The sequence below is a fragment of the Cotesia typhae genome, unplaced genomic scaffold (genome assembly GCF_013202065.1).
Source record: "Cotesia typhae breed Kobodo isofemale line unplaced genomic scaffold, CoteBio_Ctyphae contig_65, whole genome shotgun sequence".
NCBI classification, from domain to species: Eukaryota; Metazoa; Arthropoda; class Insecta; order Hymenoptera; family Braconidae; genus Cotesia; species Cotesia typhae.
The window spans coordinates 30,415-56,720 of NW_027423762.1; the positions used below are offsets into that span (position 1 = coordinate 30,415).

Below are 26,306 nucleotides of genomic sequence, written 5' to 3' on the forward strand. Positions count from 1 at the left end.
ATTTCGAAAAATATATCTGTTCAAATTACCACAAGTTGAAAAAATGGATTTTTATGTTCATCAACAAATTAGGTTTTATTTTAAAATGAAGAGTTGAATGATTATTTTTTACTTCTATCTACAAAGTTCATTTGCTTAAAATTAATTTCAATAGTAATGATCATTTTTTGTTTTTATAAAGCATTCTGATCTGTTGGAATCTTGGGAGTCTGAACTGAATCAGAAATTGGTTCCTAAAAAAAATTATGTTTGTGAATTACACTTCAATGAAGAGGACATCATGAAAAGTGATAAGATAAAAACTGCCAATGGTACCATTGAGGAGTTAGTGAGGAAAAGATATGCACTCAAACAAGGTGCTATTCCAACTTTGAAACCTAAAAAATTGAGTGAAAGTAGAAATACTAAAGATATTAGTAATCTCAATATTCCGAGTACTGAACCGTTTGCGAGTGAACCTCATAATATCGTTCATATAAATGAAAATTGTTCGCAACAAGATGGTGAATTGCAAATCGATGAAGATTTTAACAGCAACTGGTAAGGGAAGAACTGGTAGGGGAAATAAAAATTTTGAATGTTCTATTCTACTGGTTACTGATGCACTCTGAGTTCTACTAGTTGGATATATCAATTTTTTATTTCATAACTACTATAAATTTATCAAAACAAATTTAGTAATTTAAAAATGATATTACTTTAATTATAGGTATATGAGTTACCTATTTCGGAAGTAAATATTGAAGAGTTTTCACTTCTAACAATTGTAAGTGCATTAAAATTTAACGTTTTACCTGAAAATTGGAGTTGGACAACCGATTTGTTAGACTCTAAGAAACTTGTCTTATGTTATATAGATAAAGTTTCTATGAAATTGAAGTTTCGCGTTAAAATTAATCAAAACTTTGAAGTCTGGGTAAGAAATTTCCGTATATGTATTTTTTCTAATAATCTGTTTATATAATGTTTTCTCAGCTAACCAACATTAAAACTGATAAGTTGATTAACTTGAACAAAAGTTTTTCAAATTTATCCGATTTCTGGAATTTTTTAAGAGAATTGGAGAAATACACATTATGTGACGGAACTGGATTCGATACAGAAAAGTAAGAGTTATGAATTTAGTTATTTTATTGTTAGGAAATTTATTTTAAATTTAGGTTTTTATTTGTGAAATTAGTTATTTTATTGTTAAGAAATTCATTTTAAATTTCGGTTTTTTTTTTATGAAATTATAGATGTTCTTCGGATTGCACTGGTTTGCCATTGTCTCATGAAAAGTACAAAAAGCAAATGAATGGTTTTCGTTGTGTAGCTTGTCGAAAAGTAAGACATAAATTACAAAATCAATCTTATAAAACCAAGCCTGATCACAAAGAGCGTTATGATAATTTGAAGTACCAGGAGAGTCTTAAAAATAAACAAATTGAACGTCTCCAACGCAGGGTAAGTAATAATTTTTTGTTCAATTGTTGTATCAGGAACCCATAAACCGAGGTCATCAACATACTTACTAATTATCTCTAGGTGCTGTAGTACGGCTATTTATTGTTATACCTTACAGTCATTTAATTTTTTTAGAAATAAGGTAAGAGCCCCAATATATGATCACGTACCAGTAGTATTTGATCACTCCATGTATTTGTATATCTATATTCACAAATATAGGTATACAAATACATGGAGTGATCATATACTAGTAAATGATCATCTATTGGGGCTTTTACCTTAGGTGATTTTAAAATCTTAAAACATTAAACGTAAATTTAATTTGCAAGGTATTCATGATTATATGAAAATAATTTGTGAAAGTAAAATATTAACATCGTCTCAATAAAATTTTTGCAAACTTACAAATCTATCTATTGTGTATGATGAAATTTGAGAGGATCTAAGATAAAAAATAAAAATTCGGAAAATGTTTATTATTCCGGGGTCAACTCTCGGTATATTAATACGTAACTCAGTTAATCTCAAAAGTTTCTTAATTTTTACAGAATAAGTTACTTAAAGAAATAATTGATACACAAAAAGCCAATTGTTTAGCAATCAAAGATGAAGCTTTAAGAGCTGAAATTTCAATTTTACCTCCTATACAACAACTTGCAATCCGTGCTTGTTTCAATGCAGCAAAAGTATCTAATCCGAAGCAAAGAAGATATACGGTACAGTGGGTGTATGAATGTCTTTTACTTCGCATTAAAAGTGCATCTGTGTATGATAGATTAAGAGAACGAGAAATTTTAACACTTCCGTGTAAAAACACTCTTAACAGATATATACAGAAATTGGACAGTGCTTTTGGCTTTCCTAAAGCTGTGTTTGACACTCTGCGTATAAAAAGTGGAAGTATGGAAGTACACGCGAAACGGGGTATTGACTTACAATTAAAGTTGTACTTCTACTGCGAATCTTCGATATAACATTTTCAGTAGTGTATCAAACTTACAACTCGCCTAACAAAACCTATAAGCTTTGTAGAACTTTTCCTAATATTTTGGCTTAGATTTAGACTTTGACTATGCTTATATGAACTAAAGCATGTGCTGAAAACAATACATTTCTTCTAACATTTTAGAATAACTTTCTGTCAAGCTTTATTAACAGTAGTTATTATTATTATAACCGGTCAACTTTTGAATCAAAATAGACTAAATATTATAAATTGATTTTTAATAGGTACACTTTTAATCGACGAAGTATCTTTAAGCGAAGCCATCAAATTAAATCGAAAAACCATGCAACTAGATGGTTTTGTCAATTTAGGAGCACATACACCACAAAATCTTCAGGACACGCGGGCTGATCATGCCCTAGTGTTCATGTTCCAGCCTTTCCAAGGTGATTGGGTGCAAGTTGTTGGCAGTTTCCTCAGTAGAAATTCCGTCACTAGCGCTATTCTACACAAATTACTTATAGAATGTATAATACTATTAGAAAATGCTGGGTTTTTTGTGGATGTTATTACCTCAGATGGTGCACAGTGGAATCGAGGAGCGTGGACACTTTTTGGTATTAAAGATGGTCAATGTAGCTGCGAACATCCATGCAATTCTGATTGAAGACTATACTTTGTTTCAGATTTTCCACATTTAATTAAATGTTTTAGGAACAAAATTTTGGAGAAGATGTTTTTTTGGGTACGCTATTATTTTTAGTAGATGATCAATTTTAAAAACAATTATGTTTTTATCAGTAAAATAATCGGCTTTCTTGATGCTTGATGCTATTGTTCTTTTCATGTAGACACCTGATGGTGTTGTAAAGAAAAGTCACTGGGAAACTCTTTTAATTCATGAAAATTATCTCAAAGCCAATTTGAAAATAGCTTATAAACTAACTCCACAACATTTAAATCCAGAAGGTTATCAAAAAATGAATGTTCCTTTGGCCTATCAGGTAATAATGAAAATATAAACACTTTTTAACTTCCCGCTAAGAAAATCGAATCGTAATGTCCATGTGTGCGTGTGTGTGCCTGTGTGTGTGTGTGTGGCCGTATGTAAAAACTGCGTCAAATACCGCCAACCGTGTGAAAATCGGTTCATTCATTCAAAAGCTATTGGCATTTTAAAATTAAAATATTGTGTTTTATTCCATTGCCATCAGAGTTTTGAGCTTGAAAAGCTTAAAAGCGGACTGTGTAATTTTGAGCGCTTCAGTACAAAATGAGCGGGAAGTTGCAGAAATGGCCTTTAGGGTCAACTGTCGTCCTTATTTTTTTTTATAGTTTCTATACTAATGTTGATAGTTATTCTCTAAAGTTATTAGGATTATAAATGATTTCTTTTGCTTTCAGTTATTTTCCAAAGACATTCAAGTTGCCATGAAAGTATATAAAAATAACACAGAAGAGCTGAGAGAGTGTGACTCTACGATTGCTTTCATCGAAAAAGTGAACAATTTAATTCAAGCGATGAGTTCACGTACTCCTGCAGGTGCTTTGCGTTCAGATCCGGAGTGTCCTCGAAGAAGGGTAATATTCAATATATCATTAAAGTTTTAAATAATTTTTTGCAATTTTTTGCGCAATAATATATCGAAAATTGCAATTTTTAAATGGATACTCATTATCAACATTCAAAATTCAATATTTGTGTACTTAAATATTGGAATGAAAACTGAAACAATACATCAAGTTTATGTAAGTAAAAAAAGTTAAATAGTTCAAAAACACTACAAACTAATTGTGATATTTCTCCTATTAATGTTCACTTCATAATTGGGCTCGAAGATGTATTTCTTCAATTACAATTATAAAACAATACTCAGTGCGATAGGCGAATCGAACTAACTTGAATTTACTCATTTAAAACTCTTGGAACTTACTTTAACCAAGACCTACGTCTATTATTTATCCTGATTTCCACCAAATTTGAATACTTTTATTACAACTATAACTAAAAGTTATTTAAAAATTTGGGAAGCTAAAGCAAATGAGGAGAAAGAACTCAATAAAAAGAATAAGAAGAAGAAGAAGAAACAAAAAGAGAATAATGAAAGTGACGAAAATGAAAAATTTTTCTTTGCCATTACTCCCAGTACATTAAATGGATTAAAAATTACGTTGCAATCGACTCTTGAGTTGAGTGACTTTCTGCAAAGAGAGTGCAACTTTGACTATTTAATGACGTCACGCCTAAATCAGGACCAATTAGAAGTATGTATTGAAGCAAGGATAAAAATAATTTACTATTTTGTGAATATTTCAACTTTTAATCTTTTTTAGAAATTCTTTGGCATAATGCGAAGTGTTTGTCGGTGCAATGATCACCCTGATACCATTCTTTTCGGGCAAGTTTTTCGTCTATTATGTTCCTACTCATTGGTCACTCCACCGAAAGGGTCCAACGTTACTGCTGGTGAGCTTCTTCAATCTTTGATGCAGACAAAAGAATCTTTTGCTGCGGCAAATACGTTGAAAAAAAGTTGGCTCGCAGATATTGATGCTGTAATTGAAAATGGGATTGTTAACAACGAAGCTTCATTTTCCGGAGATGTTAATGGTAATACTATCCTTCAAAAGGTGTCTGTAGCTAAAACACCTTTCGAGAGTGTGCTTGACGAAGATAGTGATGAAGAAGCTGTGGACAATGATTGTTCTTTGATTAGAAAACCATTTGAAAGTATTTTAGATGAAGACAGTGATGGTGATGTTGATGCAAATGAACATTCACATCAGGATTATTACGACCCGTTTAATGATTTATTGGACATGGAAAATTCTAATGGTAACTCTGTAGATGAGTGCCAGAAAACACTGGTCGTAGTCAAGATGAAGAAGAAGATCCCGATTTTCGTGATGATCCACACTATCATCATGATTATGATGTCGTTTCAACAAGTGATGGTGTAGTAGCTTACATCGCTGGATATATGGCGCGAAAAGTTCAACGATTATCCCCGTGTTGTGATTGCATCGAAACTTTACGCTCTCATAATCCTTCTCAACGTGACGAAATCATAAAATTAATGAGCAATGGTGAATTAACATTTCCTAGTAATAATCTTTTTAAATTGATAAGAAAACTCGAGAAAATTGTTCTTACTGTTGTCGGTACTAAAACAGTGACTATAAATACCATGCATAAAATTTTAGAGAGAGTAGCTAAAGCTAAATATTTACCTATTTTAGGCTGTGATACTCATAAAAAAAAACTTATGGCTAAGATTTTAAATAATTTTATAGTAGTGCGTGGAAATTTTCTAGTTAATCTAATTAATCGGACTCTAAATGAACGAAAAAACATCGCAAAAATTCCAAATTGTCTTAAATAATAATAATCATTATTATATGTAACAACTACAACTTTAATATTTTTACTCGATTTATGTATTAAAAGGATAAGTATTTACTGTTTCTAGTCTTGTTAAATTCCAATTATAAAACTAATAAATTATTTTCCAATATAAATTAAATTATTTTTCTTCATAATATTCTACTTTTACTTAACTATGGTCGGATAATATGAGATGTAATATTGTATTGATAATTTTAGTATTATCATTGACCTATTTTTATTTATTGTTGGTTATTCATTAATAAATCTTTATTTATCATTACCATGAATCTACCGGGCATTAATTAAATTTTTTGTAATGAAAGAAAGAAAAAGGTTAATAATTAAAAATAATAAATTATAAAAAAATATACACTGATACTTTTTTTGATTATCTGAATGTGCATTTTTTTAAATTTATCATTTTCAATAAATCACTTAGTACCTGCTAGATTCAAAATCATTATTTATTACGATATTTTATTGTAGTATTGATGTGTTTTTGTGTTAATTAAAAATTCTTCTATCAATTAACATGTAAATGCAATCACTGCATTCCGCGAGTGAAAATTCAAAAAACCTGACATTAGCAACACTGATGCGCTCTAGTGAGAGAGTGCGGAAAATGATGTATCCTCCAATTCTCGGGCGCTTGCAACACATGGCGAGCATCCTCCTTCTATCTAGCCTCCGTTCTAGATAAAATAAAAATGTGTAGTAATCCTCCTATAGATACGAAACTACAGTTAAAAAAAGTAATTCACAGCTTACATTTACGGCCGCCAGAATGCACTGGAATTATATCTAATTATATCTAATTATCTAATTATCGAATTATATCTAATAAATTCAATCTTAAAGGTGCTCACACACATGTTAATAAACTAAGGTAAATTGCTTGCAGTTATCCTTTTATTTATTTACTTTGAGATCTCTGCGAGAAAGTATTGCAAATAATTCTATATAATAAACTAACGATGTGGCTAAGGTACAGCAAGCAAACGATACGACTCCGCTCACAAACACCACCGTATACATACGGAGTGTTACAAATCCCGGGAAATTCAAATTTCATACGTAATACACGCTTGTACAATGGCACATGTACGAATAAGTCGTACACATACTACAGAATAAATTAAGTATTAATAATAATAATAATAATAATTATTATTATTATTATTATTATTTTGTTATTAAATGCTCAGGGGGGTTATCCCCGGAGTCCGATTCTCCGAGGGCCCAGCCTGAGCTCCATCCGTTACTGCTGGACCACTCCGCACAACAAGGCGGTTAGTGATCACAGCAGGCCAAAGCCATTTCCCTTAAGAGACGGAGAGAACCAAGTAAAACAGCCTTCTGCATCCTAACTGCCAAGAACTCAGCTTTTGATGAGCAAGCTGGAACTTTGGCAAGTGAGGATACAAAAGACTGTTTCATCCCTCCTAGGACGCCAACAATCAGGACGACAAGTTTGACACGGTAACCTGGGTAAAGTTTGCCAATTTCAAACAGGAGATCCTGATATATTTGTCTTTGTGCTCTTCTTTGGCTGAGATGTTGTATTCAGCCGGGGCCGAGAACTCAATGACATAAATGTCACGAGTGGCCTTGTCGAAGAGCACAATATCAGGTTTGTTGTGATCTATCCGCCGGGTTGTTGCAAATGGCATGTTCCAATAAATTTTGCAACTGTCATTCTCAACAACCTGGGGAATATCTCCTGGCAAATAAGGCAGCACTGGTGTCACGTCAATACCGTAGCAATGACGAAGATAGTAGTACAGTACTCTCAGGGCAGCATTGTGACGCTGGATATATGCACCTCTCGCCATCACTGGACATGCCGACAAAAGGTGCATAAGCGTCTCCGGATGTTGTCTACACCTCCTACAGGACGTGTCCGGAAGCTGCACCTGGAGCACCTTGCTACGGTACTCAAGAGTGTTAATGACACCATCTTGGCAGGCAAATATGAACCCTTTAGTCTCGGACATCAGGCCCGCTGACTTTAAGAAGGAAAACGTCAGCTGGATGGACAAGCCATGATCACGCACGTGTTTAAAGAACACGCTGTGCATGGACTTGTCCATCAGTTCGCCAAGGAGTAGTTTTTCCTCGGCGTTCCTGATGACGCTCTTAAATTACTCCTTTCGGAGTTCCATAAGAGCGTTTATTTCTCCAAGACCAAGGGTTCTTGCCGCATATATTGCTGCCTTATACAAGAATGACCCCTTATGCGCATTTTCATGTTTATGTACAATTTGCATAAGATAGTCATCCTCGTCTGCAGTGAAATTGACAACTTCGTGAGTTAAACCCAGGACCAAACGGTCGTGAAGCCGCTCCAAACTCTGCAAACCTCTCCCACCGATGGACCGGGAGAGGTATAATCTCGCGACTGATAAATTGGGGTGCATAATACATGCATATTATTATTATTATTATTATTATTATTATTATTATTAAACCCCAAATTTTTTTCTTTTAATTTTTGATTTTTTTTTCTATCACGTTTTCAGCTTTTCGTTTGTTCTTTATTATTCACTCTCAACATTTGATCGTTCTCCATTTATTTATTTTAAAAAGAATTTATTAATAATGTACCTTTAAGTTAGCCCCCCTGTCGCATTTTTTAATATTTTGGTAGCAATTTGGGTCATCAAGCCTCTATTTTTGATTGTTCATGTATATTTAACATTTGTTCCTACTTTACATTTTTTATTTGTTGTTTAATTAACATTTTTAATTAGCTGTATGTATGCATTCTAAATATTTGCACTGCGCATGCATCAACTTTACGTATATAGACTTTTAGCGCGGTCTTTTGGAAATTATAGTGACAAGCACATCTCATGTGTAAAAAATTAAAAAATTTACGAGTGTAATTTTTTAGGAATTACTATTTAATTAATTCAAATAATTAAAAAAAAAATTGTTAGACGTCAGCCAATATCAATGTCATTAAGTAAATAAATAAATAACTAATAAATATTCATTTCATTCTAAATTTTTTAAAAATGTCGAGAGAATTGTTAATCAATGCATGTACATTATTTTTTATTTTCATCAATTCTATTTTCATGAATACTACGAACTATTAAAAAAAAAAAAAAAAAAAAAAAAAAAAGAAATCCATAACAATTAACAAAAAATTTCAATACTTTATTAAAATAAAACTTATTATAAAATTATTAAAAACTACACGTCGCCCTTTTGTCCTGTGTGACCCAGATGTCGGAAAAAGGGTCTAGAGTAGGGAAGAGGGACTGAGTCGGAGAGAGAGGGCCGATGGCTAGTACGAGACAGGGTGGAGTAGGGCGCGGAAGAAGGGACCAGGAGGGGAACGACGACAGCTACCTACTCTTCATTACTCATGTTTGCCTGATACTTCGACGGGCGTATTTTCTGGCTAAATTATTATTTAACATTGTAAATATTTCATTTTCCTGATTTAAGTTGTTGTTTACGAGTGCAGTATTATTATTTTAATTATTATTACTATTGAAAAGTATTATTCACTAAAGACGTGTGGAAATATTTAGTTATTTAATTATAAATATTCAGAAATATATTTTTTTTTTAGTTAATATCGTTTTGTTCAAAACAATTAATGTTTAATAGTTCAGATGAGTTAATAATTAGTTAATCATAAAGTATTAGTTTGTCTGCGATGATTATTATTTGTGATTATATTTTTTTTGTTTGTTTAGAAATTTATTGAAAGAAAATCAATGTAATTTAATTTTTGGAAACAAATTATGGTAAATTTCCAATTTATAAATTATTCTAAGTGCTAAGCCGGTTTAGTATGGAAAAACGGCGAATGGTTATAGAATGAAAGAAATAACGATTATTATTTAAAAGAAAAATATTTATAAACGAAATTATTCTAAGTCCCGAGCAAATTTTAGTATGGGAATGTATTCTGTTGAATTTGTATGTAATCTGTTGATATTTGATTCCCAAAACTCTGAATTTGACGATACGAATGAATATAAAATGAGGGAATTGCCAATTAAATTGCTAGTTTGTAAATAACGTGTAGAGGGCAAAAACGATTATTCCGGTTCGCTGTAAGTGACTTTTGGAAAAACTGATAAAAGCGAAAATTGGCGATCAGAAAGGCAAGTCTTGTGACAGAGTGTTATTGCGGGAATATTCTTCTACCAATAACAACTGGAGGGACATTACCTTGGTTCGTCTAGAACACTGGTAAGTACCTTTTGAACTCTCAACAAGATTTGACTTCCCCGGATTTTTGACCCTCTGTCGGAAATCCGGTAGGTATTCACAGACCGTGTAGGTGGGAGCGGAGAGGATACTCTCCATCCGCTCTCAGGGTAGAGTTTTAGGCCCAGGGGTGACGGCTAGTCTCTTGGGAGGTGGGTAACCAGCTTTTGAAATCGTAGTTCGCGATTTGAACACTCACGGGAGCAAGAATGGGTGTAAAGTTGTCTTGTACAGACCAGTTTTGATCGGACCTTAATACGCGTGCGCGACCGACGTCACGAAGACATTTTGGTTTGGTATTGTTGTCGTTAGATTTAGTTTGCTGAGGTTTGATATAACCTAAAAATTTTGTATTACGAGAGTGTGTTATTTTGTTTTGTAACCGTTTTGAGACGATTTTGGTAATTAAATGATTTATCATAACCTGTTGACATTTTGAGTTTATTTATTTAGACGTAGTTATTTATAGTTTATTTTATAAGTAATAAAGTTCTGCTGGTTTTATTTCGGATCGTATATTGTTGTTTAACCCCCCTTTTACCCTGGACTCCGGCGAGCTTCAGATTCGAGCGAGGGGGCGTTTTGAGTCGCAGTATCGTACATAGTCGTTCAGGGTTTATTCGTCAACAGAATAAAACCACCAAAAATTACCCGTTACAAATTTATGGCGCTAGAACAGGGACACGGTGATTTTGTTTCGTGGTAGCGGGAATTCGGGGTACTGCGAGTTCGTTTTAGTTAGTTTCTCCAATCTTCAGTTAGAATGAGTAAGAAAACGGGGACGCAAACGTGGCTGTGGTCGCTCAGAAAAGAGGCGGTCATTAGCGAGCTAGAAAAATATCAGGTGGCAATCGAACCAAAGGCGACGTTGCCAGAGTTAAGGTTTTTGTTGAAAACGGCGCTTAACAAATCGCGAGCGGCGAACGCGGGTCGCGCGGGTCGATACGACCAACTGTTGATTGATCTCGACCGGTCCGAGGCGGAACTGGATAACCTGGAGAATCTGGATGACCCGCCCGAAGAAAGAGACGAGCAGCAACAAGTGAATGAAGACGAACAACCCTCAGGCGAGGACCTAGAAGACGAGAACACACCACCAGAGGCACAGACGGCCCGACAACGACGGGCACAGGAGAAAAGATTGCGAGCCGAGATCGAGGCGGAAGAACGTGAGCGGAGTGAGAGAGAAAGAGTAGAACGGGAGGAGCGAATCGCTCGCGAAGCCGAAAAGGAGCTACGCGAACGATTACGCCGGGAAATAAGGGCGCGATTGTGGCGCGAAAGGGAGGAGCAACGAGCCTACGAACTTCAGCTCGACGCAAACGAAGCGCGAATGAGGTACGAGGCCGAGCAGCAGAGAAAGGCAGAGCGAGAGACACGCAATAACGCTCATAGCAGCAACCGAGATCGTGCTCCACGCATGGAGAATGTGCGACGAGACGACGACGGAAATCGCCGGTCAGGACGCATAGTCTACCCCGTGAGCCCAGCCAGGGCAGGCACCACGTTCTCAGGAACCCCCAGACACGACCCACATTTTTACCCGACGTTTGGGGAGGATTCCGCCGAACTCCGCCGGAGGGATCTGGTGCGGAAGTGGAACGTCGTGTTCAAAGGGGAACGTGACGTACAAGACTTCTTGGAACGGTTAGAAGAAATGGCAGACAGTTATGATTTCGAGATGGATCACCTGCTGCCATGCATCCCGATATTGTTGCGCGAAAAGGCCCTCCTCTGGTATCGCAACAACAAGAGAGACTGGGTCTCTTGGGAAGATTTTGAGTCGGACCTGAAATCTTTTTATCTGCATCCGGGCCTCGAACTTGAGCTGGAGGAGCAGATCCGGAACAGCGTCCAGGGAGAAACCGAGTCGGCGGCGGAATACGCAACAAGACTGCAAACCTTGATGCGGAGACATGGCCAGATGTCAAACTCGGCCCGCCTTACCAGACTATATCAGAACATGAGACCAGAATACCGACGTTACATGAAGCGCACGGAGTTCGCTGACGTCTCAGGACTTCTACGGCTTGCAAGAGAGTACGAGCAACTCGTGGCGCAAGAGAAACCCCCCGCGGTCAAAGAGATCAGGCAAGCACCCCGGAAAACGGAACCTGCGTTCAATCGAAAGCCCGCGAAACCTGCCGAACCGGCACCCGTGGAGATTTTTGAATATAATTGGCGTGATTGTTGTTGGCGATGCCGCCAAAAGGGGCACACCAGAGAACAATGTATGAATCGGGCGGTAAAGTTTTGTATGCGATGCGGAAAAATGAACGTGTATTCACGCGAATGCTGCCCCTACCAGGGAAACACCGCGAGGACCGGTACGCGCTCCCAAAACCGGCCCGTGAGCCCACAGGGAGCATCGCTGCAGCGACAGAACACTGCGCCGACCAATCCAGAGCCTCAACCGGGCACTTCCAGCCAACCGCACTGAAGCCTGGTGAGAAACGACCCTTCGCCGAAATTGGACTCGGTGATATAACAATCCATGCATTGATGGATACTGGGGAAACCGCGTCTATTGTCTCCCAACGAGTCTGGGACTTTATCCGCGAAAAGAGCCTATACACGAAGCATAACCCCACTCCGATACGGGGCTCGACACTAGGGAATCAAGTGATTCTATCATCTGGTACAGTTTGGGTCAATGTCCAGGAAAATAATCACTCGTACGAACTACCATTTCACGTCATGCCGACCTACACAAGCGATATGCTTTTAGGCGTTGACAACCTGGCGATATTAGGTTATCAATTGCAACGCAAGGCAGAATCTTTCAATGCGTTGGATACTGAATACGATTTGGAGACTGCTCGACAAGAGATAAAGACCTGGCTCGAACTAGACGAAGAAATAGTTGGCCCTACCCAGTGTGCGACGCACAAAATTAAAATTAAACCCGGAATCGAACCCGTAAAGGCGCGTTACTTTCCGAAGAACCCAAAAATGCAACAAATTATGAATGACGAAGTGGATAAAATGCTGAAAGACGGAATCATTGAACCATCAAACAGCCCGTGGAATTCTCCTGTCGTATTGGTCAAGAAAAAGGACCGGAAATATCGGTTTTGCGTAGATTTCCGGAAAGTAAACGACGTCTCAGAGAAAGATGCATTTCCGATACCACATGTGAATGCATCACTGGACAAACTAAGGAAAGCTAAATTTATTAGTACTATCGATTTGAAAAGCGGCTACTGGCAGATACCACTAGAGGAAGAAAGCAAACCGTTGACAGCTTTCACGATTCCCGGACGTGGACTGTTTCAATTCCGAGTAATGCCTTTTGGTTTACATTCAGCGCCTGCGACGTTCCAGCGCGTAATGTACGAAGTTTTAGGCGCGGATCTGGAAACACACGTAGTCGTGTACCTGGATGACATAATCGTGGTTAGCGAAACCCTTGCTGAACACATGACCATCTTGAAACAGGTCATGACTCTACTGCGCGCAGCGAATCTGAAATTAAACCCTGAGAAATCGCACTTCCTGAAGAAAAGTACCGTGTATTTAGGTCACGTAATCGACGAGCAGGGAATTCGGACGGACCCAGATAAGGTTCGAGCAATCACCGAGATTGCACCACCTCGGAATACCAAAGAACTACGACAGTTCTTAGGCATGATCTCCTGGTACCGCCGATTTATTCCAAATTGCGCCGATTTGACCAAACCTTTGTCCTCTCTCCTTCCAAAGAAGAAGCGTTGGAGATGGGGAACCCCAGAACAAATCGCGTTCGATACGCTAAAAGGCTACTTGAAATCGGATCCATTATTGGTTCCACCGGACTTCTCGAAACGCTTCGTACTACAGACGGATGCGAGTGACGTTGGAATAGGCGCTGTGTTGACACAGGACCATGACGGCGCAGAAAAAGTCGTCGCATATGCGAGCCGAGGGCTGACGAAAGCCGAACGGAATTATAGCGTAACAGAAAAAGAATGCTTGGCAGTAGTCTGGGCGATCCAGAAACTGAGACCATACCTTGAAGAGTATGAATTCACGGTTATCACGGACCACCAGTCACTGAAATGGCTCCGATCGATAGAGAGTCCAAGCGGACGCGTAGCTCGATGGAATTTGTACTTACAACAGTACCATTTCGACGTCGTGTATCGGAAAGGGAAATGGAATAAGGTCGCGGACGCTTTATCGCGAAGCACCCCGGAAAATTCCACCGAGAAAGATCCTCACGAGCCAGGAACTGATTTAATACTAGAAGCGTTAGAGTTTGGGGACACTTGGTATGAAAGAATCGTCAAAGGAGTCGAAAATGATCCCCAACGCTATCCCGAGTACTGCCTGAAACAAGGCCTGTTATACCGACATCAATATCATAGTTTGGACTACACTGATCGAGGCGACGTCTGGAAATTATGTGTTCCGGTCGCAGGAGTCAGTAAAGTTCTGAAGGAAAGTCATGACGTTCCTTCAGCCGGCCATTTAGGCATTGCAAAAACGATTGCTCGTGTTTCGAGCCAATATTATTGGCCACGTATGAGGGCAGAAATCACGTCCTATGTGCGCCAATGCGGGACATGTCAGGCATTCAAAGCCTCACAACAACCCCCGTCGGCCCCAATGGGAACAATCCCTGCCCTGAAGCCCTGGTCAGTCGTATCTGCAGACATAATAGGCCCCAAACCACGATCGTCGCGAGGGATGAGCTATCTGGTAGTCTTTCAAGACAAATTCTCCAAATGGATAGAAATCCAACCCCTACGGCAGCAAACTGCCTCCGCGATTGCGACTGCTTTCAAAGAAAGAGTCTTGCTGCGTTTTGGTAGGGTAGACACAGTGATCACCGACAATGGTACCCCTTTTGTAAGCAACGAGTTCACCTCCTTATTGCGACAATTCGGGATAAATCACGTTCGAACCCCACCATACTCGCCTCAATGCAATCCAGTCGAGAGAACGAATCGAGTTATAGGAACAATGATTGCCCAATTCGTAGGGACAAATCAACGAAACTGGGACAAACAAGTTCCAGAATTTACCTTCGCCTATAACACGGCAAAGCATGACGCGACAGAGTTTACCCCGGCGTATTTAAATTACGGCCGCGAAATTCTACCCCCGCTGTCAATTCGAGCACGAGCCAACCGAGGGAAAGACGAGGTCTATGATCCACATCGGGCAGCCAAGACCCTGGACGACACCATTGAGTTAGTCAAGGTTAACCTGGCCCGAACCTACGGGAAACAAGCCAAGTATTATAATCGCAAGCGTGGTTCCTGGCAACCAGCTCTTGGAGACCTGGTCAGCAAAAGGGAACACCATTTATCATCAGCGATTGACCACTTTTCGGCTAAACTTGCGGAGAAGTACGCGACGGGTTTTACAGTAACTAAGATCGTCGGTCCTTCCGTATACGAAGTTAGTAAAGAGGGTAAAACGTTCACTGCGCACATAAAAGACTTGAAACCGTTTCATGAGGAAAATCCCCCAGAATCTGACCATGAAAAACCTGAACGCGAACAAATTGACCGCGAAAACCACTATCCGGATGTGGATGAAACCTTGGGACCGCGTCGTGTAACCCGAGCTATGGCCAAAAAGGCAAAATTAGTCTCTACCGCCGGAGAACCAGGTTGAAAGCGGGACGCCAAGTAAACTGTTAGATTCAAGTTACATTTTTTTTTCTCTTTTGACGTATTTGGACTGGGTTCAGTTTTGAAAATTCTATCACCTAGTAGTCAATCACGTAATCAAAATGTCGATACGGGGTTATGAGTCAAAGTCGTGTCAAAAGAAATACAAAGTTTAGTTTTTTTTTATGTTGTAATAGTAAAATACAGCGAAAGGATGATCAAAACTGGTTCTGGAATGTTGTTTGAATCATATTGTTGTTGAACCTATCGCATATTAGATTTAGATGGAGCCAGGATTTACGGAAGAGGAAGAAATCTGGTTGCTCGAAGAGATGTTGAGGAAGCCACTAGACATCATCCTGCACCGCCTGCCAGAAGCAGCCAAACCGGTGAACCCGCGCCAAAATACTGCCCACGAGCCTTACGATCCAAACAACCCAGGTTTTGTGAGACCCGATCGGCAGCCAGCCAAGCCGACCGCCCCCGGAACCATGACAGCCGAAACACCACCGAAAAGGGTCGGCCAGGGGCTATTTAAGCGTAAAAAGCCCAAAGTACGGATCAGGCCAGTCTCGGCCAGCTTGTTGGAACTGACCAGAAAACCGAAATCCATAGCAAGAAGGTTGGAGGATCTCTTTGGTGCCGGCCCCCCTCAGGGAACCTCTCCATCTCCGAGGAAGCTCCCAGACAATAGAACCGGAGACAATCATACCACTGTCGATCCGGGCCCACGTCCAAAAAGCAGTCCTCGATCGATCTCCACGCCAACGAAGCCTGCCAGGAAGGAGAGTGCTGAACCAGTCGTCGAAGCTGATGTACCAAGTGCTGAACCGACTACCGAGCCGATGGTTGAACGTGTTAAACCAGCGGCTATTGCTGAGCAAATCGTCGAACCAGGCGCGACAATGGCGGACCCAGATGGCCAACCAGTTGTCGTTCCAATGAAGCCTGTTGTTCCGGCTATGCCTGTTGCCGAACCTGATATGCCGATGGAGGTCGACGGAACAGGGGTATCCACCACTATGAATCCTGTTGTTGAGCCTGCTGCCGAAACTGCCGCTGAACCTGAAAAGAAGAGGGGAAGTGTTGACCGTCAGGGCCCATGCCAGCAGCACAGTCCCCAACGGAAAGGTCTAAAGATTCGGGAGTCCGCCGAATTTTCTGATAAAATACACCTGGTGGTACCGCAGAAGCCGCTAGAGAGAAGCAACCGAACTCCAGTTTGTGCTCCACCAGCCGCGACGAAGCGTGAAGCAAAAGTCCGCTGGTTGTTGCCAGAGTATCCACCGCTAGAGGACTACCCAGAGTCCTTTGCAGATAAACCGGGAGACCTGTTCCTCAGCCCACAGAAGACCAAGACCCCGATGCAAAAACTAAAGGAATCTTTGATCTCCTTGGAAAACATGGAAATCCGACCATTCCTGCCAGGAAAGAAAACCAAACGAACCTTCACCGCCTACGACAAACACGGGCGCCTCTGGAAGGTCACGCAGACGAGGAACCAGTTGAAACCGACTCTCATACCGACCCAGCAGCGTCTAGAAGACCTGGTGGGCAAGTTCAACTAAAGAAAAGTGGCAAACAAGTTCACCACTTTTCTTTCCCAAGGAAAGAGGGGTGTGACCCAGATGTCGGAAAAAGGGTCTAGAGTAGGGAAGAGGGACTGAGTCGGAGAGAGAGGGCCGATGGCTAGTACGAGACAGGGAGGAGTAGGGCGCGGAAGAAGGGACCAGGAGGGGAACGACGACAGCTACCTACTCTTCATTACTCATGTTTGCCTGATACTTCGACGGGCGTATTTTCTGGCTAAATTATTATTTAACATTGTAAATAATTCATTTTCCTGATTTAAGTTGTTGTTTACGAGTGCAGTATTATTATTTTAATTATTATTACTATTGAAAAGTATTATTCACTAAAGACGTGTGGAAATATTTAGTTATTTAATTATAAATATTCAGAAATATATTTTTTTTTTAGTTAATATCGTTTTGTTCAAAACAATTAATGTTTAATAGTTCAGATGAGTTAATAATTAGTTAATCATAAAGTATTAGTTTGTCTGCGATGATTATTATTTGTGATTATATTTTTTTTGTTTGTTTAGAAATTTATTGAAAGAAAATCAATGTAATTTAATTTTTGGAAACAAATTATGGTAAATTTCCAATTTATAAATTATTCTAAGTGCTAAGCCGGTTTAGTATGGAAAAACGGCGAATGGTTATAGAATGAAAGAAATAACGATTATTATTTAAAAGAAAAATATTTATAAACGAAATTATTCTAAGTCCCGAGCAAATTTTAGTATGGGAATGTATTCTGTTGAATTTGTATGTAATCTGTTGATATTTGATTCCCAAAACTCTGAATTTGACGATACGAATGAATATAAAATGAGGGAATTGCCAATTAAATTGCTAGTTTGTAAATAACGTGTAGAGGGCAAAAACGATTATTCCGGTTCGCTGTAAGTGACTTTTGGAAAAACTGATAAAAGCGAAAATTGGCGATCAGAAAGGCAAGTCTTGTGACAGAGTGTTATTGCGGGAATATTCTTCTACCAATAACAACTGGAGGGACATTACCTTGGTTCGTCTAGAACACTGGTAAGTACCTTTGAACTCTCAACAAGATTTGACTTCCCCGGATTTTTGACCCTCTGTCGGAAATCCGGTAGGTATTCACAGACCGTGTAGGTGGGAGCGGAGAGGATACTCTCCATCCGCTCTCAGGGTAGAGTTTTAGGCCCAGGGGTGACGGCTAGTCTCTTGGGAGGTGGGTAACCAGCTTTTGAAATCGTAGTTCGCGATTTGAACACTCACGGGAGCAAGAATGGGTGTAAAGTTGTCTTGTACAGACCAGTTTTGATCGGACCTTAATACGCGTGCGCGACCGACGTCACGAAGACATTTTGGTTTGGTATTGTTGTCGTTAGATTTAGTTTGCTGAGGTTTGATATAACCTAAAAATTTTGTATTACGAGAGTGTGTTATTTTGTTTTGTAACCGTTTTGAGACGATTTTGGTAATTAAATGATTTATCATAACCTGTTGACATTTTGAGTTTATTTATTTAGACGTAGTTATTTATAGTTTATTTTATAAGTAATAAAGTTCTGCTGGTTTTATTTCGGATCGTATATTGTTGTTTAACCCCCCTTTTACCCTGGACTCCGGCGAGCTTCAGATTCGAGCGAGGGGGCGTTTTGAGTCGCAGTATCGTACATAGTCGTTCAGGGTTTATTCGTCAACAGAATAAAACCACCAAAAATTACCCGTTACACCTGTAACCTCTATAATTGAAATTACAAGAAAAATACACTTACTCTAATCACTGTGCTGGTCAATATAATTTTCAAAAGTCCGCGCTGAAAGTCTAAACGTAAAGTTGACGCATGCGCAGTGCAAATATTTAGAATACAAATATTCAGCTTATTAAAAATGTTAATTAAACAAGAAATAAACAATTTAAAGTTGGAACAAAGGTTTTTTGTACATGAACAATCATAATCAGAGGTTATTCCCATTGGATAGTGTACCATTCTATGATTTTGTGGTCGTTGCCGATAGGTTGCATTGTTATCCAATCAAGTGGATTTCAAATAATTGTAATCTTTAGGTGAAAAGTCTTACAATTATGCGCATGGTGTATTGTGTCATTTACTTACAACAATGTCATAATAACAATAACACTAATAATAAAAATTATGAGGCTGAAATTAATTATATCGGTAATACCAAATTGAGGTTAAAAATATAATTATCATTATTATTACTGAATGAATTATTGTTATTATTAAATTAATGTGTATTAGAGTATTAAATCCAAATCAACAACTTTTTTAATTCAAAAAAATGTTAAAATTTTTACTGTATATAAATAAAAATGTAAAATCCCTATTAATAAGATAGTTAATCGCTTTTAACCACGGAGTTTACGCGGATCAGTCACGTTAAGTTTTTTAATGCTACTAGCTACTATGAGAAAAACAGAATTTCAATTTTTTTATTAGGATTTGATTATCAAAATTAACGAATAAACAACCTATCATATTAGAATAGCTTTGCCTGCATTAATTTATTCATTTATGAATTTTCAATTTTGCGCGGGAAAAATTTAATTCTGAAATTAAAAATGTTAAAATACTTTATAAATACAAAATTTCTAGAACAAACTATCAAACAACTTCATATGTAGATGGTTTTCAAACCTATTCTTTCTATTGAATTTCATTTATTGACTAGACTAAATACACAACAGGCTATAGATTGTTTGAGTTTTACTATCTTCCTTCAGGCCAGCAGTTCAAGATTTAGGCAATTCTCATTGGATAGTGTACACATTCTACGACTTTGTAGTCGTTGCCTGTAGGTGGCATTGTTATTCAATCGAGCGGATTTCAAATAATTGTAATTTTTAGGCCATAGGTATTACAATTATGCGTATGATGCATTGTCCCCTTTATTAACAATAATGTCATTGTAATAATAACAATAATAATCATTATAAAAATGAAATTTATTATATCGGTAATGATAAATTGATGTTAAAAGTATCATTATCATTGTTTATCATTACCAAAATAATTATTGTTATTGTTAAATTAATGTGTAGTAGAGCATTAAATCTAGATTAACAACTTTTTTAATTCAAAAAAATGTTAAACTTTAACTATATATACATAAAAAATTTAAAATCCCCATTGATAAGCTAGTTAATTGATTGAAACCGAAGAGTTTACACGGGTCAGTCACGTTAAGTTTTTTAATGCTACTAGCTACTATGAGAGAAACAGAATTTTAATTTTTTTGTTAGGATTTGATTTTCAAAATTAACGAACAAATAACCTTTTATATGATAATAGCTTTACCTACATTAATTAATTTATTTACATATTTCTAATTTTGCGCGGGAAAAGTTCAATTTTAAAATTAAGAATGTATTAAGAGGCGAGCAAAAATTACATTTAACAAAAAGATATGAAATCCGAACAAAAACAGTTTCACTGTTAAAAATTGCGCCAAGTCCACGTTCATAAAACTCATCTCAATAACATCTGCACTTTGCAAAAAAAATAAGACTCGTTACAATAATTTTCATTCTATACAAAAAAAAGTTAAATACAAAAAAATACCAAGAAACCGTCATAATGTTGAAAAAATTGAAAAAAATTTGTTGAAAATTTAAAAATTAAGAAAAAATTTTTTTATCGTACTTGGCGCGCGTCATTGAGTACCCCAAATTTTTTCGGACGAATTTCAACCCGAGAAAAAACGATTTCGCTTCAATTTATGTAATTTAAATATGTATAATTATATATATATATATATATATATATATATATATATATATTATATCTTATCAGCTCTAATTATATAATATATGATTTCATACATTGTTATGTTTATTGATTCACATCAGTGAAATATACTCAACGAATTAAAAACACTGCTTACTGGATTAATATCAGTTTCAGTAAAAAAGTCAGTTTCGAAAATTTTTTTCAGATTTTTAGTGAAAATAACTATCAATATGGTAGTCTGGTGAAAATATCTGAAATAACACAAAATTTTTTAATTCAATTTTTTTCAGTTCCGTCATTAAGCTTTCATGAAGAAACTTGATCGTGCTTCGTTTAATTGTAATTAACACATTTTGATTGGCAATCACACCGCATTTTCTCAATTTAGTCAGCCATATGTTTTATTTTTTAGTCAGCCATATGTTTTATTTTTTAGTCAACTCAATTTTCGCAGTGATTCCACTACAGAGTCAACGTATGCAGGCGTATTCACTTGTAAGCAAATTGCATAACCGAACAGGAGAGGACGTTTTATTAAAATCATAAACGATGTGCGGAGAATTTAAAAATTTCAAATAAAATACGTATGCCATGTTGATTTTACCTAACTTTTGTTAAACGTATCATAAAATAATATTTCATTAATTACATTTATGCATTTTATAGGTTGACTTACTTATAAATGTTGAAACATTAAAAGGATGTTCATGTATCCTGAAAAAATTTGGGGTACTCAATGACGCGCGCCAAGTACGATAAAAAATTTTTTTCTTAATTTTTAAATTTTCAACAAATTTTTTTCAATTTTTTCAACATTATGACGGTTTCTTGGTATTTTTTTGTATTTAACTTTTTTTTGTATAGAATGAAAATTATTGTAACGAGTCTTATTTTTTTTGCAAAGTGCAGATGTTATTGAGATGAGTTTTATGAACGTGGACTTGGCGCAATTTTTAACAGTGAAACTGTTTTTGTTCGGATTATTAAGACCTCTGTCGTCAAATTTTAATCTATTAATTCAAGATATGAAGACCTCTTATTATTAAATATTTATTGTTGTATTATTAAGACCACGGCAATAAATTAAGTTAAGAATTATAATTAGGAATTAGGATTAGGAATGAATGGAAAATTAAATATAGGAAAAATTAGTTAATCGAATTTCAATTTGAAAAATTAATTAATAAAATTTGGAAAAAATGTAGCTTGTAAAATTATGGAAATATTAGTACGTGTGTTTGGATAAAATAATATTGTGTGTGCGTGTAAAAAATAATTAAAGTGTTGCCTAGGGATTCATGGTATCCTCCTCTGCTTCTTGGGCACACTTATATTCATGTCTCTCAAAATCTGTATTCTTTCTAATTCTTTAGCGCTTCACCAAAAAAAAAAAAAAAAAACAAAAAATTATGAGAATCTAAAACAAAGTACTGAAGGGTTACAAAAGTTTTTTACTTAATAATTTAATATAATCAATCTTACCGACTATGGTTAAATACACAGGATGCCCAATTGGTGGAGTAGTTGATATTTGGCATTCGTAGAAACCGGAATCTTTCCTTTGTGGATAACGGATTTTAAGGGTCCACTCCTCAGTATGTGGATAATGCTGAGCTTCAAATCGTTGGTCACTCGTATAGGTATATCGTCCCACGGTTAATAAATGAATATCCCGATGTCTCACCCAGGATACCTGTCAATAACCACAATTAATTGAAAGAAAGATGATGTTCACAATCTAGCTATCACTTGTTACACTCTGTACTTTAGGTTTATGCTTCAGATAAGTGTAACTTGAAACTGAATGCTTAATGACGTGACTGGAGTTTTTATCTTATAATAATGCTTTTTGAATGCGTTTAACGTCTCAATCGGGAAGTGTATAACAGAGATTACATGCACGGTAATCAATTGAAAGGATATCGATTCTATTGACGCACTGATATTGCTTAGGCAGTAAGGTAAGTTTCAAAACCGCATGCGCATTGGGATTAAAGAGATGATAACTGAGGATTTTTGTTTGGAGTTGCTTTCGACCAATTCTCAACGAACGATTAGGATAACAATCTTAGGAACGAATAGGGAAGAAAATAGAACGATTAGGGAATAATCTCCGTTGAACTCAGTTTAATCCGAGATGGGACTCAGTTTAACGAAGATTGTCCCCACTACAATCTACATAGAAGTAGTTACCATCTGTACATTTTTTCACTATAGATGGAACTAGGTTCCATCTGACATGGTAATCAGTTAAATCTTGTTTCTTCCGTGTATATATTTTATATATTTCATCAATGTGAGTAATATCATATATATAATATCCTTTATTAAAAAGTCGAATAGCTTATATCGTTAAAAATATCATCAGTAGACAAAATACAACGTTATTTCCTAATTATTGAAATTTTTTAAGATATAAGCTCATCCTGATGTTACGCTCTTTAAGACCTATTATTTGAGTACGCTTCTATCAAAATCTTGATCATCGAAAATTTAATTAATCAATATTTTTACATATTTTATTCATTATTATCTAAACGTTTCCAAAGTGGTTGCCATAGCAATAATTCGCGACAACAATGGAAACGTTACATCAACTTTTTAATAAATGATTGCCTGCCACATGAAAATCATGTTGACATGTCATTTATGCTTTAGTTATAGGCCCTAAAAACTATTTTTCGATGAATGTAAATCGGTAGAGGTTACCGGTTTTTCGGTAGAGGCTACCGATTTGTCGGCAAAGGATACCGATTTTTCGGCAAAGGATACCGATTTTTCGGTAGAGGCAACCGATTAAAATCGGTAGAGGCTACCAAAAAAAAATTCGGTAACCTTTATCGATTTTAATCGGTTGCCTCTACCAAAAAATCGATAGCCTCTACCAAAAAGAAAATCGGTAACCTCTACCGATTACCGATCGGTAGCCTCTACTGATTATTTTTTTCAGTGCAAAAGTTATTGCGGTTTGAAAATTCAAAAAATAGTGTTCTATGAAACTTCTATCAGACTTTTGAGCTCGAAGAGCTCAAAAGCATAGAAAAGCTTTTTCTCTAAGCTCGGAGAGCTCAAAATAACACATAACTTGTATTTTTGAGCTTGAAGACCTGAAAAACGCAATAAGTGCAATTTTAAGGGGTTAGGAGTAGTCAGAATTTTCAAAAAATCGATTTTTTTTTGCATTTTCTTAAAGTATAATATTTTAAAAATATTGTGTGAAAATTTGAAGTGAATCCGACAAATTCTTTTCGAGTTATTTAACAATGACCAAAGGACACTCGGGTGCTACGTGGCATTCGAGAGCAGGTAGCTAGAAACAGCTGCAAGCAACCGACCTTTCGGGTTTCATTGTCATGAATATCTCCCCATTTTAATGTATGTATAATTATATATATATATATATATATATATATATATATATATATATATATATATATATATATATATATATAAATCCTTCTACATATATTCACATATGTTTGTAGGTAGTACAAGAACTGAAAAATAATTTTTGGTTGCCAGTATACCTGTAGTCGTTGCACTGATCAGTCGATAGTTTTGTGATAAATTATTTCTCAAGTGAATTAAATTATTAATCATGGGACGTGATTCTAGAAAGATTTCAAGAGAACTTCGGAGTTCTGAAAAAATTAATAAGTCGCGTTCAGTCAAAAGAAAGAATGTTTTTAATCCAAAAACAGCCGAACGTGATGAAAGTATTCAGAGTACATCTTCTAAAAAATTAAAACAAAACACTGAAGATGATGTACCTGAAGACAGCAGTACTGAATTTCGAATAATAAATTTTATTCAAGTATTCACTGCAATTTCTGCTCTTATAAAATGTAAAAAATGTGATGGAAATGTAGTGTTTCAAACAGCAAGTACACGTGGGCTGGGATTCAAAATTGTAGTTGCATGTAATAACTATGGAAATGAATATATTCCTCCCTGTTCTGTCGTTGGGCATTCTTATGAAATAAACAGTCGTTTCATTTTTGTAATGAGAATACTAGGAATAGGATACGAAGGATTGTGCAAGTTTTGCGGCCTGATGGACATGCCGTCTTTTTTAGATAAATCTACGCATACAATTTTACTGAAACAGATTTTGAATTGTAGTAAAACTATCAACAGCCAACAACTGAAAATGAAGATATAAATCATCTAACTGTATCGGGAGATGGAACCTGGCAAAAACGGGGATATACATCGTCATTTGGAGTTTCTTCTATAATTGGCTATTTTACTGGAAAGATTCTTGACATAAACATTAAAAGTGCATATTGTAAGCTATGTGAGTATTGGAAAAAAAAAACAAATACTGTTGAGTTCCAGGAATGATCAATCGCATGAAGATGTGTGTTCTGCTAATCATAAAGGGTCTTCTGGGAAAATGGAGGTGGATGCGATGGTCGAAATGTTTTCGTATTCTGAAACTAAATATGGAGTTAAGTATGCCAACTATATTGGTGATGGTGACTCCAAGACCTATTCAGGAATTATAAAATCAGATCCTTACAAAAATACAACTGTAAATAAAAAGGAATGTATAGGGCATGTCCAAAAATGGATGGGGAGTCGATTACGTACGCTGAAGAGTAACCAAAAAGGTCTTGGTGGTCGAAGTAAGCTCACAGGAAAAGTAATAGACAAACTAACTGTGTACTATGGTTTAGCAATACGCCGGCATTGTGATTCTATTGAAAATATGAAATCTGCTATAATGGCAACCTTTTATCACTACGGCTCGAGTGATGAAAAACCGAATCATGATATGTGTCCAAAAGGCGAAGAATCTTGGTGCTCTTACCAGCGCGCTGAAGCAAGAGGAGAGCTTGATACCTATTCGCACGATTATTCTCCCTTACTTTCTGATGTTTTAAAAGCTATCAAGCCTATATACGAAGATCTTAGTAATGAAAATTTACTTTCAAGATGTGTAGGTGGATTCAATCAGAATAATAATGAAAGCTTTAACTAACTAGTATGGAAAATATGCCCAAAAACGGTAAATACTAGTTATACTATCGTACAAATAGCTGCATACGTTGCTATGTGTATATTTAATGAGGGTATAAATTCATTATTAGTCTTGATGAATACACTAGGACTTAATTATGGGCCTAATTCTCATCGGTATGCAGAAAGAATGGATGCTGCACGTATGAAAGTAGCAGATAAGCGCGCTAATGATAACACCCGAGAAGGTCGATTGCAACGTAGGCACCAGCAAATCGATATTTTGGAAGCTGCTATGACGGCTGAAGAGCTATTATATGGTCCAGGAATAGATGACTCAGTGTAAGTTATTAAATAATTCTTATAATTTGACATAAATCCGTAGCAAAACTTTAAATGCGTTTTTCTCAAAACTATGTTTTCTGA

At 36.6% G+C, this 26,306-nt stretch overlaps 3 protein-coding genes across 4 annotated transcripts in view; 2 read left to right on the forward strand and 1 right to left on the reverse strand.

Moving 5' to 3' along the window:
- Nucleotides 1-714: 714 nt before the first annotated feature.
- On the forward strand, nucleotides 715-4,042 carry LOC141532472 (uncharacterized). The gene is made up of 9 exons (XM_074250819.1): nucleotides 715-916; nucleotides 976-1,106; nucleotides 1,239-1,446; nucleotides 1,998-2,170; nucleotides 2,276-2,373; nucleotides 2,680-3,012; nucleotides 3,082-3,140; nucleotides 3,247-3,399; nucleotides 3,800-4,042. Exons 1-9 carry the CDS (start codon nucleotides 869-871, stop codon nucleotides 4,004-4,006), a joined length of 1,410 nt encoding a protein of 469 aa, XP_074106920.1. The 5' UTR covers nucleotides 715-868; the 3' UTR covers nucleotides 4,007-4,042.
- A 323-nt stretch (nucleotides 4,043-4,365) lies between these two features.
- On the forward strand, nucleotides 4,366-5,994 carry LOC141532570 (uncharacterized). The gene is made up of 2 exons (XM_074250970.1): nucleotides 4,366-4,660; nucleotides 4,730-5,994. The coding sequence occupies exons 1-2, from the start codon at nucleotides 4,628-4,630 to the stop codon at nucleotides 5,354-5,356; spliced, it is 660 nt and encodes a 219-aa protein (XP_074107071.1). The 5' UTR covers nucleotides 4,366-4,627; the 3' UTR covers nucleotides 5,357-5,994.
- Nucleotides 5,995-21,176: 15,182 nt separating this feature from the next.
- The window catches only part of LOC141532520 (fibroblast growth factor receptor 4-like), a 72,741-nt gene continuing 67,611 nt past the window's right edge, over nucleotides 21,177-26,306 (reverse strand). The window contains exons 3-4 of one of the 2 annotated variants that reach the window (XM_074250893.1): nucleotides 22,401-22,611; nucleotides 21,177-22,293 (exon numbers count right to left, since the gene is read on the reverse strand). In XM_074250893.1, the coding sequence (XP_074106994.1) occupies nucleotides 22,280-22,293; nucleotides 22,401-22,611 (225 nt within the window). In that variant the 3' untranslated portion in view covers nucleotides 21,177-22,279. The remainder of the gene's footprint in view (nucleotides 22,294-22,400; nucleotides 22,612-26,306) is intronic. The other variant, XM_074250894.1, reaches the window with a different exon arrangement.

Excerpts from the sequence above, each read along its gene's own strand:
- LOC141532472 (XM_074250819.1), top strand. The coding sequence starts at position 869 with ATGAAATTGAAGTTTCGCGTTAAAATTAATCAAAACTTTGAAGTCTGG. Across the intron at positions 1,447-1,997 it reads TTGAACGTCTCCAACGCAGG|AATAAGTTACTTAAAGAAAT; the intron begins GTAAGTAATAAT and ends TAATTTTTACAG. Across the intron at positions 3,013-3,081 it reads AGGAGCGTGGACACTTTTTG|ATTTTCCACATTTAATTAAA; the intron begins GTATTAAAGATG and ends ACTTTGTTTCAG.
- LOC141532570 (XM_074250970.1), top strand. The coding sequence starts at position 4,628 with ATGACGTCACGCCTAAATCAGGACCAATTAGAA. Across the intron at positions 4,661-4,729 it reads TAAATCAGGACCAATTAGAA|AAATTCTTTGGCATAATGCG; the intron begins GTATGTATTGAA and ends AATCTTTTTTAG.